The 21,119-nt window shown below is 38.1% G+C and overlaps 1 protein-coding gene across 1 annotated transcript in view; it reads left to right on the forward strand.

Annotated features, from left to right (window-relative positions):
- r (carbamoyl-phosphate synthetase 2, aspartate transcarbamylase, and dihydroorotase rudimentary) overlaps positions 1-21,119 on the forward strand; it is a 1,183,622-nt gene that overhangs the window by 811,737 nt on the left and 350,766 nt on the right. Inside the window, exon 26 of the mRNA XM_070094236.1 lies at positions 15,850-16,001. Coding sequence (XP_069950337.1) covers positions 15,850-16,001 — 152 coding nt within the window. The remainder of the gene's footprint in view (positions 1-15,849; positions 16,002-21,119) is intronic.

The following is a 21,119-nucleotide window of genomic DNA, read 5'->3' on the forward strand; positions in this document are numbered from 1 at the left end:
GGTCGGCCCAGGAAAAGTTGGATGGAGGGGATAAAGGAGGTTTTGTGTGCGAGGGGCTTGGACTTCCAGCAGGCATGCGTGAGCGTGTTTGATAGGAGTGAATGGAGACAAATGGTTTTTAATACTTGACGTGCTGTTGGAGTGTGAGCAAAGTAACATTTATGAAGGGGTTCAGGGAAGCTGGCAGGCCGGACTTGAGTCCTGGAGATGGGAAGTACAGTGCCTGCACTCTGAAGGAGGGGTGTTAATGTTGCAGTTTAAAAACTGTAGTGTAAAGCACCCTTCTGGCAAGACAGTGATGGAGTGAATGATGGTGATAGTTTTTCTTTTTCGGGCCACCCTGCCTTGGTGGGAATCGGCCAGTGTGATGATAAATAAATAAATAAATGAAAAAAAAGGGAGACTTCAGTTGGGTTAGTCAGAGCTAGGAAGAGTGTGTTCGGGTAGTTGCCTGTGAGGTAGTCATTGGGTGGGGTATCTGAGCTTGGGATTTTATTGGCAAGGTTTTTTCCTATAGTGGAGAAGAAATCATTGAGTCTGTTTGCTCTTTCAGTAGGTGGGAATTGGGGCTCATCTGGTTTTGTTAATTCAATTTCGCTATTTCGTGTTATCTTTTTTGTTTCTAGTATTTCTGAAAGGGTTTCCCAGGTCTTTTTCATGTCACCTCGTAAGTTTGATAATCTGTTCTCATAATACAATTTTTTAGCCCTTCTTATTAGGCTGGTTAGGATTGACGAGTAACGTTTTGTTTGGTCTCCGGTTATGTTACCCATTCTGTACTGTTTTTCATGTAGGTGCTTTGTATTTACGGATTTGAGGATACTGGGTGTTAGCCAGGGACTGTTCAGTTTCTTTGCAGTCATCTGTTTAGTTTTTTTTAGGGCAGTGCTTGTTATAGAGGTATTGGGTCTTTTCTAGAAAATTATTAATACATTCGTCAATATCTGTATAGATTTCTAGCTCAGTGTGCCAGTCAGTGTTTGTCACTGCTGCTGTGAAGTTATTGATAGCTGCCTCATTGTGAAGTCTGAAGGTGACTAGTAGTGTCCAGGGGTAATTTGCCAAGTTTGTTATGAGGAAGGTAGGGTAATGATCTGTGGTATTATCTGTGATTATGCCTGATCTTAAGAGGGATATGGTGTTGGTCCAGATGTGGTCTAGTAGGGAAACACTAGTCTCTATAACTCTTGTAGGTTTTGTTACTGTTGGTAGCAACATGCAGTTACTCATTGTGTTTGTGAATTCAGTAACATGTGGGTCTTTGTCTTGTAGGAGATTTATACGTATTGAAGTCACCCGAGAGTAGTAAGTGATCTTTGTTCATGCGTGCATCAGTTATCATACTTCCTAGGTTTTCACTAAAACAGCTAATGTTTGACTGTGGTACTCTGTAGATGTTTACCACTGTGATAGGTTTTTGTAGGTATTTGGATTTGAATTTAGCTATTGTATATTCCCCATGTTCATCCCTTGTGCAAGTATTAGTGATACATTCTAGTTTTTCTGAGTAGTATATAGCTGTGCCACCCTCTTGCTGATCTGGCCTACAGTTGTGTATGGCTGTGTAACCAGGAATGGCATAGACATCTGCAGTATCAGGCTTTAGCTAGGTTTCGGTGAGAGTAATGATGGATATACTGGCATGCAGGGAATTTAGTAATGCTATGAGGTCATCGTAATGTTTACTTAAAGATCTGATATTGTAGTTAAAGACAGTTATGTTTTTGTTGGCACTGAGAAGTGCCTTTGATTGTTCTGCAGTGTAGTAATTACACTTAGTGTTTGATTCATTCAAGTCCTTCAGTAATAGGTTGGTATCAGGATCACTACTAGTTATCATACAATTTATAGTGAATCTGTAGTTAGAATTAAGTAGAAGACAAAATAAATATTCAAAAGCTATAAAATAGCACCTGAATTATTTTAACAAATATAAAAAAAAATGAGCTAAGGTAGCTCTTTAAAGCTAAAATAAATGAGGCAATATAAAAGGGACTAAAATAATTTGTGGTGAACAAGAAAGTGGTAGGTAGGTTACTGAAAGCAGTGAAGAGTTTTTACGAGGATAGTGAGGCTCAAGTTAGAGTATGTAGGAAAGAGGGAAATTATTTCCCAGTAAAAGTAGACCTTAGACAAGGATGTGTGATGTCACCGTGGTTGTTTAATATATTTATAGATGGGGTTGTGAGAGAAGTAAATGCGAGGGTCTTGACAAGAGGCATGGAGTTAAAAGATAAAGAATCACACACAAAGTGGGAGTTGTCACAGTTGCTCTTTGCTGATGACACTGTGCTCTTGGGAGATTCTGAAGAGAAGTTGCAGAGATTGGTGGATGAATTTGGTAGGGTGTGCAAAAGAAGAAAATTAAAAGTGAATACAGGAAAGAGTAAGGTTATGAGGATAACAAAAGGATTAGGTGATGAAAGACTGGATATCAGATTGGAGGGAGAGAGTATGGAGGAGGTGAATGTATTCAGATATTTGGGAGTGGACGTGTCAGCAGATGAGTCTATGAAGGATGAGGTGAATCATAGAATTGATGAGGGGAAAAGGGTGAGTGGTGCACTTAGGAGTCTGTGGAGACAAAGAACTTTGTCCTTGGAGGCAAAGAGGGGAATGTATGAGAGTATAGTTTTACCAACGCTCTTATATGGGTGTGAAGCATGGGTGATGAATGTTGCAGCGAGGAGAAGGCTGGAGGCAGTGGAGATGTCATGTCTGAGGGCAATGTGTAGTGTGAATATAATGCAGAGAATTCGTAGTTTGGAAGTTAGGAGGAGGTGCGTTATTACCAAAACTGTTGTCCAGAGGGCTGAGGAAGGGTTGTTGAGGTGGTTCGGACATGTAGAGAGAATGGAGTGAGACAGAATGACTTCAAGAGTGTATCAGTCTGTAGTGGAAGGAAGGCGGGGTAGGGGTCGGCCTAGGAAAGGTTGGAGGGAGGGGGTAAAGGAGGTTTTGTGTGTCAGGGGCTTGGACTTCCAGCAGGCGTGCATGAGCGTGTTTGATAGGAGTGAATGGAGACGAATGGTTTTTAATACTTGATGTGCTGTTGGAGTGTGAGCAAAGTAACATTTATGAAGGGGTTCAGGGAAACCGGCAGGCCGGACTTGAGTCCTGGAGATGGGAAGTACAGTGCCTGCACTCTGAAGGAGGGGTGTTAATGTTGCAGTTTAAAAACTGTAGTGTAAAGCACCCTTCTGGCAAGACAGTGATGGAGTGAATGATAGTGAAAGTTTTTCTTTTTCGGGCCACCCTGCCTTGGTGGGAATCGGCCAGTGTGAAAATAAAAAAAAAATAAGAAAGTGGTAATCAAATAAATGAATATAATGGCAAAATAATGAGCTTATTACACTTTGGCACCTGAGAATAGCACCTTGATTATTTTAACAATTGTGAATATATGAACTAAGTTTGTTATATAAAGCTAAAATAAAAGAGAAAAAAAAAATAAGGGACTAAATTAAGTAATGGTAAACAAAGTTAAAATGACAGATAGTCACTATGATATAATATTGATTTGGGAGTAAGATCTGATTTGTTATATATAATAAGTTGAGCAATATATTGTACTGTAAAAAGTAAAAAAAAATATGAGGTAGTCGGTAATAGTTAGCAAAAGATAGTTAAGGGCCTTGGACAATGATATAATTGAAATATACACTAATTGCACACACAATATAGTCACTAAGATTTGAAAATAATCTTAGAGTAGGACTTGTAATATAAACTTGTAATATAAACTTATAAAAATACAAATTAAAATGGTACTTGCAATTGCACTAGGGTCTGATATAGGTTGTTGACAAGATCAAGAGTATAACTAGATTTAAATTGACAAATAAAAATCACAAAGTAAAGTACCAAAAGAACAATAGGTAAAAAATAACAATGGCAATGACTTGGTTATAATATGATAGTAGATGGTAGACAGGTACACAGGTACACAAGTACACAGGTACACAGGTACAAAGGATAATATAAAGGTTGGAGTTGAATATACAAACTTGAAAATTTGGCAACAAAATGTTATGAAAAGTATAAAATAATGATTAATGTACAAAAGTAAAATTGACTGGTAGTAAATATGGTGTTTAATAAAATTTTAGTAAGTAATAATGATTACAAAAAAAGTGAAAAAGTAATATTTATTTCAAGTTTTAAATTTTAAGAACAGTTATTTGGATTCAATATTGTACTGGTAGTTATACTAGAGGTTATTTAGCAGTACAAGGTAATTAAGAGTACTCTAAGATAGTAATTGTGGTATTAAGACAGGTTATGGTAATTAGACAAGTAATGGTAATTAAATGATGTCAAAAATGTTAAGAGTAAATTGTACTGATAGTAAAAATGGTAATTATTAATTTTAGTAAGTAATATCAATTAATAGTATTTAAAAAAATATGAGGTAGTAATATGGACAGAGAAAGTATCAATTCAGCTAATATTTAAGCAAACAATAGTAAATAAGAAAATTACATAAGGTGACTTATGCTTACTAGTAAAATCACAAAATGAGGTAGTTGAATTTTTTAATTACTAAGAGATTGTACTATGAAATTTGAACAATAATGGAGAAAAACATACACTACACTATGTAGGCTTTTAGGTTGGACATTGTTTAGTTATTCTCTGTAAGATTAGTATCCCTGAGAAATCGTGATAGATCATTCTCGTTCGTGATAGTGCACAGTTGACCTACATTCGTTTTCCTAACTAGAATTTTCCCATCCCGTGTGAAGCATTGGTGTATTGTCATTATTCTCCCGCTTAAGTTTTCTGACTATACAGGAGGTTCTGGCGTTTTTTGGTAAGACACTCGTTTATGTATACCTCTTTATTAAGTCTTTTTTCCTGTCATGTGAGTGGAATCTAAGCATAACACTTTTTCTACCATGGGATCCTAGTAACCTGGCTTCCTTTATTTCTGACTCTGGTACTGTAACTTTTGTTTGGTCCTTTATGATCTGGAGAGTAATTTCTTTACTGTTCGTTTGATTCATATCACTGGGAAAATGTGGACTGTTAACTATTACTGTGTCCGATAGTTTATCTTGTTCAGTTTTATCTTCTTGGAGAGCAAAGTAGTCACTGAACTGGTTATCTAAGTTGTTCTTCCATTCTTTTACTGCTTCTTCAACCTTTGCATTAAGAGATATTATTTGTTCTGTATGGCTATCTATGACTGTTTGGATGGTCTTGCCACAGTTTGTCATTCCTGGTGTTGATAACATTTGTTCAAGACTGAGGATTTTGTTCTCGAGTTGTGTCATCCTGGTGTCTTGTTTTGTTAGCGTCTCTCGAAGATTCATATTTTCAATAACTAAGGTGGAGATGCACGACTTTAGGATATCTGGATCATTGGTCATACCTGAGAGACTACTTGGTAGGTTGAATCCGGGGAAGAGAGGGGAGGATGGGCTGGTGGCAGTCATGTTTGTTGTTATTGTTGTGGTGTCGCTTTGAGCGGTGGTGAGAGGGGTGGTAGCTGGGCCAGCATCGTCCTGGCTACACTTGTTGAATAGTTGATTTTTCGGTGTTTTCTTGCTGGCCTTAGTGCTGTTTTCTCTTAAATTGCGCCTCATAATACTAAAGGAATTGTTGTAGTTAAGAAGAAGTTGTAGTTATACAAAGCTTAGGGTTACGTTGTTTGGCTAGCAGCGGGGTGCTGCTTTGGGTTTGAGGAGGGCAGTCTTCCTTTGATCTCTATTATTTTCGGTTTGTAGGTTTCACTGTTGGTAATCTTTGATCATTCTGGGTGCTACGTTGGGTAGTGCAGTTTTGCTTGTAACTAGGTCATCATAGGAGCATTGGTGGCTCTGATAGTTGGAGAATGTTCTATTCTTTAGCGAAGCTCATGAGTAAACAAATGACATAACCGTCCAATACCTGTCCGCCTGCCAGTCCAATACGGAGTCAATAATGGCTTGACATTATTTATACAATTATTACAATAAATGCAGCAGTCTGCATAACAGTATATCTTCTATTTTTTTATGAATAAAAATTCCAAATGAAAAGCAAGAGTAATATAAGAGGGGCCTGGAGACGTGACTAATGAACAGAGAAAATGTTATTTTAGTGCTAGGAATGTCTGCATTGTTTATTCTGGACCCTGTTTTGAAATTGGCATCTGTTGAAATTTGTGTGAAATTGGCCAAATTGCCAATTTCTGACCACTTTATTGAGTAGTTGAAATAAGTGAATGGGCAGTTTCTTGTACTCAGTTGACAGACTAGAAGTTTATTCAGGTATACACAAAAACAGTTACATAGATTATCATACATAACAGTGTATGTATAGGATAACCCAGAAAAGTCAGACAATGTGACTTATTTCCAGTACCTGGCTTGGGCTTGCCATATGTGATATTTGGTAAATATTTTTTTTTTCTCTGTTTGTTGGGCTATCTCATTGAAACTTGGGCAATATATGATGGAAAGATGGTTCTTAAAGTACAACAAAAATAAAAAAGACGGATGATAAATAAGGGAGTTAACTTCTCGGCCATTAGCTGCCTCTTTGCTGTATATTTTCGTATGGTTTTTATGGTTGTATTCTGAGAGTAAGACACAAGTGCAACATCTGGGTATCTTTATTGTAGACGTTTCGCCATCCAGTGGCTTTATCAATACAAATTCCAGGACATAACTTGAAGACAGTAGAACTATGTACAGAAGATGAGGTAATCAGTCCCTCAACCTAGGAGTAGGTGCGAACAGCACCATAGTCGTGGAGATTCTCCACGACTATGGTGCTGTTCGCACCTACTCCTAGGTTGAGGGACTGATTACCTCATCTTCTGTACATAGTTCTACTGTCTTCAAGTTATGTCCTGGAATTTGTATTGATAAAGCCACTGGATGGCGAAACGTCTACAATAAAGATACCCAGATGTTGCACTTGTGTCTTACTCTCATCTTGTCGGTATTATATACCATTCGTACACAACATGGTTGTATTCTCATTTTTTTGGACTCATTTGATAGAATGGAAGATATATTTCAGAAATAGACATGATTTTGATTGCTTTCATGATGAAAAGTACCTTGAAATTGAGCTCAAAGTAGCGGAAATGTTCAATTTTTGCCGATGTTCATTGAACTGTGTAAGTCAAGCTGGCTAATTTTATTAAGTGTATTCTAACCTAACTACTCTGTAATTCGGCAAACTCAGTAATCCGGCACACCACAGGTCCCAATGATGCCGGATTTGTGATGGAGGACCTGTAGTACAATTTTAAGTGCATATTAATACTTTAAACTGATTTAGTGATCTTAAGTTAATTGGGGTTTCTTAAATAGTTTTAAACTGGCTCTGTTATGTAAGGTATGAAAGGATTTTGTGTAGAATATTGTTGGTGTAGTTGCATTAAGGACACGAGGTGATTTTTAATTATAGCTCTAAATTTGTTGGTAGACAGGGAACCTTTTGCTGGTTCGGGCAATGAATTCCACTGATTACGGTTAATTCCAATGATTCCAGCCAGCTGAACACATATTGTATATGCTGCAGAATCATTTCTCTTTACTTTAAGGCATAGATGATAGGATATTCTGGCAGGATGACACTAACAGTGTTATCAAAATTGAAAAGATGTGGCACAAATGTTGCACATGGGTTATTTTCAAGGTTTTTGATATTTCTTCAATCACTTGTAGCCGTGTCCATCTCAAAGCCACTAAACTCGGGGTCATCGTCACTTTCCTTCTAGAAGGAGTGTGTTAATATGATATGGCATTAGTGAACCCCTGGTGTTTGCCATGCTGTTTGCTTTAGCTGGTGCTCAGTTGAACTGGTGCTCCCACAAAGTACTAAGTGATCCCAGATTTTTTTTAATACTGAGCACACTAAGTGTTAAGACCCATTCTATACTTCCTAGGCCTATCATGCCAAATTTGGAGACAGGAAAAATTTAACATCGATCTACGTTTGGAACACTAGCAGTAAGAGCATAGATCAATGTTTAAACAGTCTCCCTCTGAGGCAGAGTGACCCAAAGAAGAAACATTCACTCGGTTTCCATCTTTTCAGATGTGTTGATATCACTACTAGATTACCCTCTTGATTGCAACATCCCCACCCATTCTTCAGAGTTCAGGCACTGCTCTTCCCACCTACAAGATTCATCATATATAAACATTAATATAGTCAGCTCTTATATAAAGCTCCTCTATATAATCCAGTTTTTCCTAAATGTGATTAGAAAAAAGTACATCTAAAATTTAGTATAAGGAAAGCCCTTTATTGTTCAGTAGACTGTCAGTGAAGACATGGTCTTCTAGGATGTTTTTGATATACATACAACGGTTGCAAAATTGTGACATTTTTACAGTCATGATTCCATGAATTTCATTTATGATGGTACAGCTTTGAGAAAACTATGGAGCACCATGGGACTGAACTGCAGGAGTTTTCCTCTCCAGCTCTTGGGCTTGTATCACCACCTCTCGAGTCTCCGTGCTACATGCATACATGTCCCATAACATACTCGGCTCTGTGTTTGTGAATTGATTTTTGATCTTTTCAACATTGTCTTGAGTCTGCATAGCAACCAGGGCACCCAAGAGGAATGTGAGTAATGCTGGAAGTGGCAAGAAAGTCTTGGTGTTTTGAAGAAAATTGAGATCTTAGATAACCTTAAAAGTGGTGCACATGTGGTGGAGATGGCAAGAGCCTATGGTCTCAGTGCAGCATCAGTTCTTTTAATTAAAAGGAATAAAGAAAATGTACTAACTTGTGCAATGAGTAACCCTGGTTGTGACCTCCTGACAAGAATGACACACAGATCACAACAGCTAAATAAGCTAGAAAAATTATTGAGTGGACTGAACAAAAAAGGAGGCCTGAGCAAGAGCATGTTTAGTGCAGGTTGTCTCCACAAATTCAGGTTGAAGTAATTAGTTGAATAATAATAAGTTTTCTGGTGGAATTACTTCAGCCGACCACACAGCTGCAGGGAATTTCCCTTCTGAATTGCAGGAAATTATTTCTGAGGGTGCTTACAAACAACAGCAAGTGTTTAACCCCTTTCACTGTTGGTCCCATAATATTAAGGCTTGCAAGCCAGTGTCAGTCCTGTAATACTACGCTAAAATTCTAGCGGCTTCCAATCTTGCGGGATAAAGCTGGTAGGCCTACATGAGACAGAATGGGTCTGAGGGGTCAATGCACAGTATAAAAAAAATCCTGCATCATACAGTGCATAATGAGAAAAAGAAAACTGACCACATTTTTGGTTTAAAACAGTGAATTTGTGGTGTATTTTCGTATGGTATTTATGGTTGTATTCTCGTTTTTTTAGTCTCATTTGATAGAATGGAAGATATATTACAGAAATTGAGATGATTTTGAGTGATTTATGGACTAAAAGTACAGGAAGGCCCCACTTATACGGCTGGTTAGGTTCCAGGCTACTGCCGTAAAGTGGAACACCCTTTTTTTCCACTTAAAAATGCATACAAACACTAGATAACAAGTTTACACTAACATATATTAAGTTAGCAATAGAACCAGGCATCAAAAAACAATAAAAAAGTACAATACACACATAGTGCACTCATTACTTACCTTGAAATATTTATAGTCTTAATCTAGGGTGAGACAAGTAGTATTTATTGTAAGAAATCAAGTGTGGTATGTATGGTAGTCAGCCAGGCTACCATACCAGGCCACCCCACCCACACATACAATTCTATGATATTTAAGCATCCCAGAGCGATAAAATGTATATACAGTTCACTCATTACTTACCTTAAAATATAGGGTGAGATGAGTAGTATTTATTGTAAAAAATCAAGTGTGGTATGTATGGTAGTCAGCCGGGCTACCATACCAGGCCAACCCACCTACACATAATATTCTATTACATTTAAGCATCCCAGAGCGATAAAATGTATATACAGTTCATTCATTACTTACCTTAAAATATTTGTAGTCTTAATGTAGGGTCAGGAGTAAGTAAATGAGATAAAACGAATAAATGAGAGAGAGAAAGAATAAGTGCATGAGAGAGGACAGGCGCAGAGTTATGTAAACAAACCAGGCGAAGGTAAGTTTTGTAAACGAAGTGTACACGTCTGATTTGTGTACAAGTTACATTGTGTACAGGTTGTCTCTACATTGATACGGTAGAATAAATAAAGAAGAACACTCCCATTCTCATGTAACATCATTTTGAGAAGAAATGATGCTCTGAGTGAAGGCAATGGAAATAAGTCACTCTGACTTTTTTGGGTTATCCTAGGTTCTCTACACATGTTGTTATGTATGATAATCTATGTAACTGTATTTGTGTATACCTGAATAAACTTACTTACATACATACGAAAGGAATAATTTTCTACAGTTACCCCAGTAACACATTTTCTCTTATGTTAGATTAGAGAAAATGTTATTCTTGGCATCACTTGTACAAGTTATCTGGCTACCACATCTCATATTTATGTTTATTTATTCTATTGTAAGGTGTATTTATCATCTTTTTATGTTATGTATCGTGTTTATTATATAATTTTGAAAAAATATCATAGATGGATTAATGAAGATGTGTATTTAACGTAATATACGACATTTAAATGAGACTCGATGATTATTATTATCATTACTAATATGACGTCTGGAGACATAAGACACTCTTACTGATTTTAATGTGTACCTGCATGCCAGCACAGTATGTAAGTTTATTTAAGTACAGGTATACATAAGTATAATTATCAGAATATATATAAAATATGAAATAACTTTTAAAAACATTTGAAATTTTGGAGTTTCCAGACAAAATGGAGATACTTAGTGCTTACTGAGCTCACGAAGAATGTAAACAAACAGGGTGGGGCGCGGTGACCATATTAGAAAGTCAGGTGGGGGAGCCGTATAGCGAGTTTTGGTCATAATTTGAAATGACCGTATTAGCAGAACGCCGTAAAGTGAAACGCCGTAAAGCGGGGCCCTCCTGTACATACCTTGAAATTCAGCTTAAAGTAGTGGAAATGTTAGATTTTTGCTGATGTTCATGGGTAAACAAATCACGTCACACGTCCAATACATGTCGACTGGTGGGTCTAATGTGCTTTCACAAATGAGCTGATATTATTTGTTCCATTTTTACAATGATGCAGTAGTCTGTATAACAATAAATCTTTTTTTTGTGTGTGAATAAAAATTCAAAATAGAAAGCAAGTGTAATATAAGAGGGACCTGGAGACATGACTAATGAACAGAGAAAATGTTATTTTAGTGCTAGGAATCTTTGTATTGTTAATTCTGGACCTTCTTTTGAAATTGGCCTGCCTTGAATTGTATATGAAATTGGCTGAATTACCAATTTCTGGTCACTTTATTGGATTGTTAAAATCAGTGAATGGGCAGTTTATTGTACTCAGTCGAAAGAACAAAAGGAGTTCTAGCGAAATAGCTATGAGTTTGGTCGACTGGAACAATGTAATTGGCCAAAAATAGGGCTCAAAATGGACAATATCGTTGATGCGCAAATATTGCCGAGACTGCTAACTTCGTGAAAGCGTAATTCCATAAGTTTTCCAACAATTTTTGTACTCTTGGTTTCATTACCATTGGGAAAAAATTCTCTCTCATTTCATAAGAAAAAAACTTTTTTTTTTTTAATTCAACACTGACCTAGAAAATGTACAGAAAACCTTCACGGCACACATAATGGAGATAAAACACCTCAATTACTGGGAGTGCTTGAAGTTCCTGAACCTGTACTCCCTGGAACACAGTTGGGAGAGATACATGATTATATACACCTGGAAAATCCTAGAGGGACTAGTACTGAACCTGCGCACGAAAACGACTCCCTACGAAAGCAAAAGACTCGGCAGACGATGCAACATCCCCCCAATGAAAAGCAGGGGTGTCGCTAGCACATTAAGAGACAACACAATAAGTGTCAGGGGCCCAAGACTGTTCAACTGCCTCCCAGCATATATAAGGAGGATTACCAATAGACCCCTGGCTGTCTTCAAGCTGGCACTGGACAAGCACCTAAAGTCAGTACCTGACCAGCTGGGCTGTAGTTCGTACGTTGGATTGCGTGCAGCCAGCAGTAACAGCCTGATTGATCAGGCTCTGATATACCATGAGGCCTAGTCACAGACTCGGCCACAGGGGCGTTGACCCCCGGAACTCTCTCCAGGTAAACTCTAGGTAAATTGAGAGCGTTTGTGAGCAGTGGTCTCAACAGTGAAAGGGTTTATGCTGATGAGACAAGTCTTTATTGGAAGAAATTTCCGACAAGAACTTACATCAGTCAGCAAGAGAAAAGTGCAGTGGGATTCAAGGCAGCAAAGAATCACTTCAGCCTGCTCCTTTGTGGTAATGCATCAGGCTGGAACGGAAGCTGGAAAAGTACCTTCACCAGGTGCCATATCAACCGGGCTGTGATGGATATGTGGGGCAGCGGGTCTCCAGCAGCAACATCTTAGTTGATTAGGCAAGCACCAGACAAGCCTGGCCCAAGGTCAGGCTCTGAGAGTAGTTAATCTCTTGAAACTCTTCAAAGGTAAAGGTATCAAAGGTATTGTAAGTGTAAGCCCATGATTATTTACTACTCCAAGACTCAGCAATGCTTTGAAAGGTGTAGATAAAATCACCTTACCAGTTCTGTGGAGGTCAAGCCATTCAACGTGGATGACAGAGGAATTATTTATTGACTGGTTTAAGCATCACTTTATTATTAGGGGTGCCCTGTAGCTCGATCGCTAGCGCACTCAGCTCACACACTGAAGTCCAGAGTTTGGTTCTCCTCTGGTACGGCTGGAAAACATTGGGGACGTGTTTCCATAAGACATCTGCTGTCCTTGTTCACCCATCAGTAAAATGGGTACCCAAGAGTTAGCCGACTGGTGTGGGTTGCATCCTGGGACAAAACTGACCTAATTTGCCCGAAATGCTCTGCATAGCAAGGGGCTTTCTACATAGTAGTGTGTCGTTGATGTCAGTTAGGCCTGTATACCACGTACTTGTAGTAAATGAAGATATTATTACTATTGTTACTGTATTATTCCTGAAGTCAATTTTCCTGCACAGCAAGAACCTTGCATTCAAGGTTCTCTTCACTCTTGATAATTCCTGTATTCATCCCGAAACTGTGTTGGATGAGCATACATTTGTAAAACCTGAGTTTGTACTCCCTATTACAACATCTTTAATACAATCACTGAATCATAGAATTATTAGGTCAAGAAAAGTGATGTGGAAACTTGTTGCAGCTATGGATGCTGATTCCAAGCTTGGGAGTGCCAAGCTTTTGGCATAAATTTAGCATTACAGATGTCATCAGCTATGTTAGAAGTACATGGAATGAAGTGCCCCTATAAACATTAAATGCATGCTGGAGAAAGTTATGGCCTAGTGTGACAAATAACTTGAATAGGTTTTCCCCTCACTCAAGAGTCAGGTACAGGAAATTGTTCAGCTGGCAAAAAGATTGCCAGAAGATGGCTGTGAAGATATGCAGGAATTTAATGTGAAAGAGCTTCTAGAAGATAATGGCAAAGACAGAAGTCTGGAGGAAATGTTGGCAGCCCTCAGTGGCAAGACACAAGGGAGTTAGATAACAGGGGAAAGTAAGGAAAACAAGTTAATATTGCAATAGTTGCACGAGCAGTTCCATGTTGCTAAGCTAGCAGACTTGATCACTGAAGAGGACCCTGACAAATCTAGAAGTACTGCTCTGATATAGTCTAAAATAGCTGATGATCCCTTACTGTCTGCTGTATAAAGTACTACAGGGTAAAAGACACCAGAGATGTGTTACAGAATTTTTCACTACTTCTCTATAGTTATCAACATTAGAGCCAGAATGGAAAGCAAGTGTAATACAAGAGGGGCCTGGAGACGTGACTAATGAACAGAGAAAATGTTATTTTAGTGCTAGGAATGTTTGTATTGTTAAGTCTAGACCCTATTTTTAAATTTGCCTTACTTAATTTGTTTATGAAATTGGCAAATTTTTCCAATTTCTGATCGCATTATTGGGTAGTTGAAATCAGTAAATGGGCAGTTTCTTGTACTCAGTTGATATAGCCAGTGGAGTTCTAGTGAAATAGCTAATAGTTTGGTCGAATGGACCAATGGAATTGGCCGAAAATAGTGCCCAGAATGGGTGAAATCGTCGATTCTTAACCCTTTGACTGTTTTGGTCGTATATAAACTTCTTATGCGCCACTGTTTCGGACGTATTTATACGCATAAATTCTAGCGGCTTCAAATCAAGCAGGAGAAAGCTGGTAAGCCCACATGTGAGAGAATGGGTCTGTATGGTCAGTGTGCACCACATAAAAAAAATCCCGGAGCACGCAGTGCATAATGAGAAAAAAAAAATTTTTTTTTGGATTAAAATGCTGAGTTTGAGGTGTATTTTCATATAGTATTTATTGTTGCATTCTCGTTTTCATGGTCTCACGTGATAAAATGGAAAACATATTACAGAAATAGAGATGATTTTGATTAGTTTCACGGTGAAAACGACCTTGAAATTGAGCTCAAAGTGGCGGAAATGTTTGATTTTTACCAATGTTTTGGAGTAAGCAAATCGCACCACACGTCCAGTACACGTCAACTGGGGAGTCTGATGTTCTTTCACTAGTGCACTGATATTATTTATACCAGTTTTACAATAATGCAGTAGTCTGCATAACAGTAAATTTTGTATTTTTTGTATGAATAAAAAATCAAAATATAAAGCATTTGTAATATAAGAGGGGACTAGAGACATGACTAATGAACAGAGGATATGTTATTGTAGTGCCAAGAATGTCTACATTGTTTATTTTGGATCCTAATTTGAAATTGGCATCTTTTTTAATTTGCGTGAAATTGGCCAAATTGCCAATATCTGACCACTTTATTGGGTAGTTCAAATTGGCAAATGGGTGGTTTCTTGTACTCAACTGATGGAAAAAATGGAGTTCTAAAGAAATAGCTATGAATTTGGTCAATTGGAATAACTGAATTGGCCAAAAGCAGGGCTCAAAGTCGGCAAAATCACCGATGCATATATGTAGCCGAGACCACTAACTTCGCGGGAACGTAATTCCAAGAGTTTTCGAACAAATTTCATACTTTTGGTGTCATTACCATCGGGAAAAGATTCTCTATCATTTCATAAGATTTTTTTTTTTTTTTTTTTTTTTTCAAAAAATTTATCAACATAGAATGACAGTTTCAGAAAGGGGCTTGCGACAGTCAAAGGGTTAAATATCACCGAGACTGCTAAATTTGCAAGATGGTAATTCTGTAAGTTTTCCATTAAATTTCATACTTTTGGCGTCATTACCCTCAGGAAAAGATTCTCTATCATAAGTTTTTTTTTTTTTTTTTATAAAGCTCTTCAACACTGAGAGCAAGTTTGTGTGCAGGTCTCGACAATGAAAGGGTTAAGGTAAGAAATGTTATTCATGTAACATCTGTAGCCTTAAACAATGTATTTAACATAATACATCACAACAGTCAACTACAATTACATTTTATTTTTATGATTTTTGAGACAAAAAAACTAAATTGATTGTCATTTTGGGGGGACAATGAACATAATGCTGTTTTTTCTATATGTTCTTCAGTTTGTTTAAGACAGTTTTTATTATTTTATGCCATTTTCAAGAATGTAAATACAGTGTCTAAACTGAGAGTTAACTGTACATAATATTCAATTTTTTACACACTTGAATCAGTCATATTTACTAAAAAGTGCACTATACTGAGGAGCTTCTACATTAAATACAAACTTTTCCCTACACACTGAGCAACCTGTGGATAGACTGTTTGATTAACAATATGTACTAAAAGATTTTCTGATTATGATGCACTGTTTTTTGTGTGCAGGTGCTGATGTTATGTTGGGAGTGGAGATGGCATCGACAGGGGAAGTGGCATGTTTTGGAGAGAATCGTTATGAAGCATATCTAAAGTCTATGATATCAACGGGATTTGTCATTCCAGAGCGTTCAATCCTCTTGTCCATAGGTAGTTACAAGGTAATTAATTTTAATTTTCTTGATCTTTTAACAGTAAGGTTTTCATGTTTTTATTTTCCTTGCATTTATTTGTCCTTAAGAATTCATTTCTACAGTCAGTATTTCTTTTAGCTTTAAAAAAAACTCTTGCATTTTATAGTGACCTACTCTTTTTTTTTTTTTTTTTTTTTTTTTTTTTTAGCCTGGTGGCTAAAGCTCTCACTTCACACAGGGAGGGCCCGGGTTCAATTCCTGGTGGGGTGGAAACATTTTGACGTGTTTCCTTACACCTGTTGTCATGTTCACCTAGCAGCAGATAGGTACCTGGGTGTTAGTTGACTGGTGTGGGTCACATCCTGGGGGACAAGATTGAGGACCACAATGGAAATAAGTTAGACAGTCCTCAATGATGCACTGACTTTCTTGGGTTATCCTGGGTGGCTAACCCTCCGGGGTTAAAAATCTGAAGAAAATCTTATCTCTTAAGTTTGAAAAATTTGTTACCTTCCCCAGAAAATTACATGGCTTAGTTGTTGTTGAAGGTTAACATAAAGCTTGAAGCAGAAGTTGGAGTAATTGTAGATTTAATAAATATGTCAAATGACTATTAATGTCCATTACAGTAGCTTACCTTTAGCAGGTTGCTGCATTCCTCAAAATTGTTTAAGCATTCAGAATTTGGAACCTGTTTTCCCTATGGCATCCATATTATAATTGAAGATAATGAAGAAAACACACAGTATCATGACTGGAACGATACACAAATAACCCACACATAGGAATGCTTCTCTTTTCTCTTGTTCTCAGATTACTTGCACTATTACTTCTACTACCATTATCTCTTCACTAAGTCTCCAGCCTCTCTCCCTATTTGTTTTTTTTACTGCCACTACTACCTTCTTATTTTGAAGTTTGTTCCTGGGCAGTACATATACTTTATAAATTTCTCACCATTTTAATATCCTGGCTACATAATTCACTTTTTTTTTCACTACTATACTTTCCTAGGTACAGTGCTAATACAATGACAGATAAAATATTTATATTTCTCTAGTGACAAGTATAGTATCTTATTTAATGAATGCAGCCTCTCCTCACTTCGCGATGTACTCGTTTACTGACGACTTGGACTTAAGATGGGCTCTCTGACCAGTATGCATACCAAAACAGTGTATAATAGAGATAATTTCCTCTATTCTGTTTATTAAGAAAACAGTACACTACTGTATAAACATTTAAAAATATACTAAAAATGTTATAGTGCAGAGGTGACATTAAAACAATACCAAAGATGGTCGACACAAACCCACTACCAATATAGTATGCTCCTCACTTAGCGATGAATTCACTTACTGACATGGTCTTAGGAACAGAACTCCATCATTAAGTAAGGAGAGGCTGTAGTTGTAGCTTAATTTAAATAAAAAAAATGACTGATTGGAGCAACATGACAGGAAATTGACTTTGTTGATACATGAGAAAGAAGGAACACTGCAGCAGGCCTATTGGCCCATATGAGGCAGGTCCGAGTCTCCTACCAGCTTAAGCCAATGTTGTACTAATGGGAGATTTTAATTTTGGACAAATTGACTGGAACAGTTTGACCGGAAATATAGAGTCAAGCAACTTAATTGATACGATTCAGAATTGTTTTTAAAACAGTTTGTGACAGAACTAACTAGAGGAAATAACCTGCTTGACTTTGTCCCTGCCAGCAGGGAATCACTAATAAATAATATTGAGGTTAATGATGAACTTGGGGAAAATCACAAATCACTCAGTTTTAATATATCGTGGAATTACCCTAATAATGACTATCGAGTCTGTCCCTGACTTCCGCTTGTGATGGCTGGTTTTGAAAACTGAGAAGTTGAAGATTGAGACACTTATGCAACATATGGGAATCTTTATTAACCCTTTCAGGGTTGTGCCATACTAGTACGGTTTGCACGCCAGGGTTGGTGCCGTACTAGTATGCATAAATTCTACCACCTTCAAATCTAGCGAGAGAAAGCTGGTAGGCCTACATATGAAAGAATGGGTCTATGTGGTCAGTGTGCGCAATATAAAAAAAATCCTGCAACGCACAGTGCACAAGGAGAAAAAAAAACCTCCGACCGTGTTTTTGGTTTAAAACAGTGACTTTGCAGTGTATTTTTGTATGCTATTTATCATTGTATTCTAGTTTTCCTGATCTCATTTTATAGAATGGACGACATATTATGGAAATTGAGATGATTTTCATTGGTTTCACAATGACAAGTACCTTGAAATTGAGCTCAAAGTAGCAGAAAGGTTTGATTTTTTCCAAAGTTCAAAGGTAAACAAATCATGCCACGTGTCCAATACGAGACAACTGATGAGTCTAATATTCTTTCACAAGTGGGCTGATATTTTTTATACCATTTATACACTATTTCTACATAAATGTAGTAGTCTGCATAACATAAATCTTCTTTGTGAGAATAAAAATTCAAAGTGGTAAGCAAAAGAAACGTAGCAGAGGCCTGGGGACATGAGTAGTCAACAGAGAAAGTGTTACTTTAGTGCCAGGAATGTGTCTTGTTTATTCTGGACCCTATTTGGAAATTGGTATCTTTTGAAATTTGTGTGAAATTGGCAAAATTGCCAATTTCTGACCATGTTATTGGTTAGTTGAAATCAGTAAATGGGTGGTTTCTTGTACTCATTCGATAGACAAAATGGAGTTCTAGCAAAATAGGTATGATTTTTGTCGACTAGTACATTGGAATTGACCGATAATAGGGCTCAAAGTGGGCAAAATCGTCAATGCGAAAACATTGTCTAGACCGCTAACTTCGTGAGAGCATAATTCTGTAAGTTTTCCATCAAATTTCATACTTTTGGTGTCATTATGATCGGGAAAAGATTCTCTATCATTTCATAAGAAAAAAATTTTTTATTCTTTTTTTGAAACATTTCCGACCCTGAGAACAAGTTTAGGAGAGGGCCTGCCGACCCTGAAAGGGTTAAGGACACGTTTTGCCACACAGTGGCTTGATCTGTCCAATACAAAGTAGAAATGGGTAAGGAGATGAGGAGTTTGAGGTAATCACTCCCTCAGCCTGGAATCGATGTGTTCAGTCCATCACTCTTGTAGAAAGTGCAGCATATGGCCGGAGAAGTGGCTTGTATACTGTAGTCAGGTGAGTCGAAGCAGGAGGAGGTGGGATCATAGTGGAACCTTCCACTAGCCTAAGTAGGTCTTCATCCAAAGGTTGGACAAGTATCAAAGAATTTTTTGTATCAAGATTCTTCGATACTTGTCCAACCTTTGGATGAAGACCTACTTAGACTAGTGGAAGGTTCCACTATGATCCTGCCTCCTCCTGCTTCAACTCACCTGTTTACAGTATATAAGCCACTTCTCCGGCCATATGCTGCACTTTCTACAAGAGTGATGGACTGAACACATTGATTCCAGGCTGAGGGACTGATTACCTCAAACTCCTCATCACCTTACCCATTTATTCTTTGTATTGGACTGATGAACCCACTGTGTGACGAAACGTTTCCTTAATAAAGATTCCCAAATGGTGCATAAGTGTCTCAATCTTCGACTTCCGCTTGGAGGATATCATAGGACTGCAAAATTACCTGGGTGGGCTAAACTGAAATGATCTGACTACGGGTCAGTTAGGTGGTGATGGTTGCCAATAGGACATTTTCCAGAGCATAGTTCTAGCAGCTAAGACAACTTATGTTCCGAATTGGGAAATCAGGTCAAACAAAAATGATCCTAAATTTATTTTATTTTATTATTTTATTATCACACTGGCTGATTCCCACCAAGGCAGGGTGGCCCGAAAAAGAAAAACTTTCACTATCATTCACTCCATCACTGTCTTGCCAGAAGGGTGCTTTACACTACAGTTTTTAAACTGCAACATTAACACCCCTCCTTCAGAGTGCAGGCACTGTACTTCCCATCTCCAGGACTCAAGTCCGGCCTGCCGGTTTCCCTGAACCCCATCATAAATGTTACTTTGCTCACACTCCAACAGCACGTCAAGTACATGTATTAAAAACCATTTGTCTCCATTCACTCCTATCAAACACGCTCACGCACACCTGCTGGAAGTCCAAGCCCCTCACACACAAAACCTCCTTTACCCCCTCCCTACAACCTTTCCTAGGCCGACCCCTACCCCGCCTTCCTTCCACTACAGACTGATACACTCTTGAAGTCATTCTGTCTCGCTCCATTCTCTCTACATGTCCGAACCACCTCAACAACCCTTCCTCAGCCCTCTGGACAGCAGTTTTGGTAATCCCGCACCTCCTTCTAACTTCCAAACTACGAATTCTCTGCATTATATTCACACCACACATTGCCCTCAGACATGACATCTCCACTGCCTCCAGCCTTCTCCTCGCTGCAACATTCATCACCCATGCTTCACACCCATATAAAAGCGTTGGTAAAACTATACTCTCATACATTCCCCTCTTTGCCTCCAAGGACAAAGTTCTTTGTCTCCACAGACTCCTAAGTGCACCACTCACCCTTTTCCCCTCATCAATTCTATGATTCACCTCATCCTTCATAGACCCATCCGATGACACGTCCACTCCAAAATATTTGAATACATTCACCTCCTCCATACTCTCTCCCTCCAATCTGATATCCAGTCTTTCATCACCTAATCCTTTTGTTATCCTCATAACCTTACTCTTTCCTGTATTCACTTTTAATTTTCTTCTTTTGCACACCCTACCAAATTCATCCACCAATCTCTGCAACTTCTCTTCAGAATCTCCCAAAAGCACAGTGTCATCAGCAAAGAGCAGCTGTGACAACTCCCACTTTGTGTGATTCTTTATCTTTTAACTCCACGCCTCTTGTCAAGACCCTTGCATTTCCTTCTCTCACAACCCCATCTATAAATATATTAAACAACCTCGGTGACATCACACATCCTTGTCTAAGGCCTACTTTTACTGGGAAATAATTTCCCTCTTTCCTACACACTCTAACTTGAGCCTCACTATCCTCGTAAAAACTCTTCACTGCTTTCAGTAACCTACCTCCTACACCATACACCTGCAACATCTGCCACATTGCCCCCCTATCCACCCTGTCATATGCCTTTTCCAAATCCATAAATGCCACAAAGA

The sequence above is a fragment of the Cherax quadricarinatus genome, chromosome 45 (genome assembly GCF_038502225.1).
Source record: "Cherax quadricarinatus isolate ZL_2023a chromosome 45, ASM3850222v1, whole genome shotgun sequence".
Taxonomy (NCBI): Eukaryota; Metazoa; Arthropoda; class Malacostraca; order Decapoda; family Parastacidae; genus Cherax; species Cherax quadricarinatus.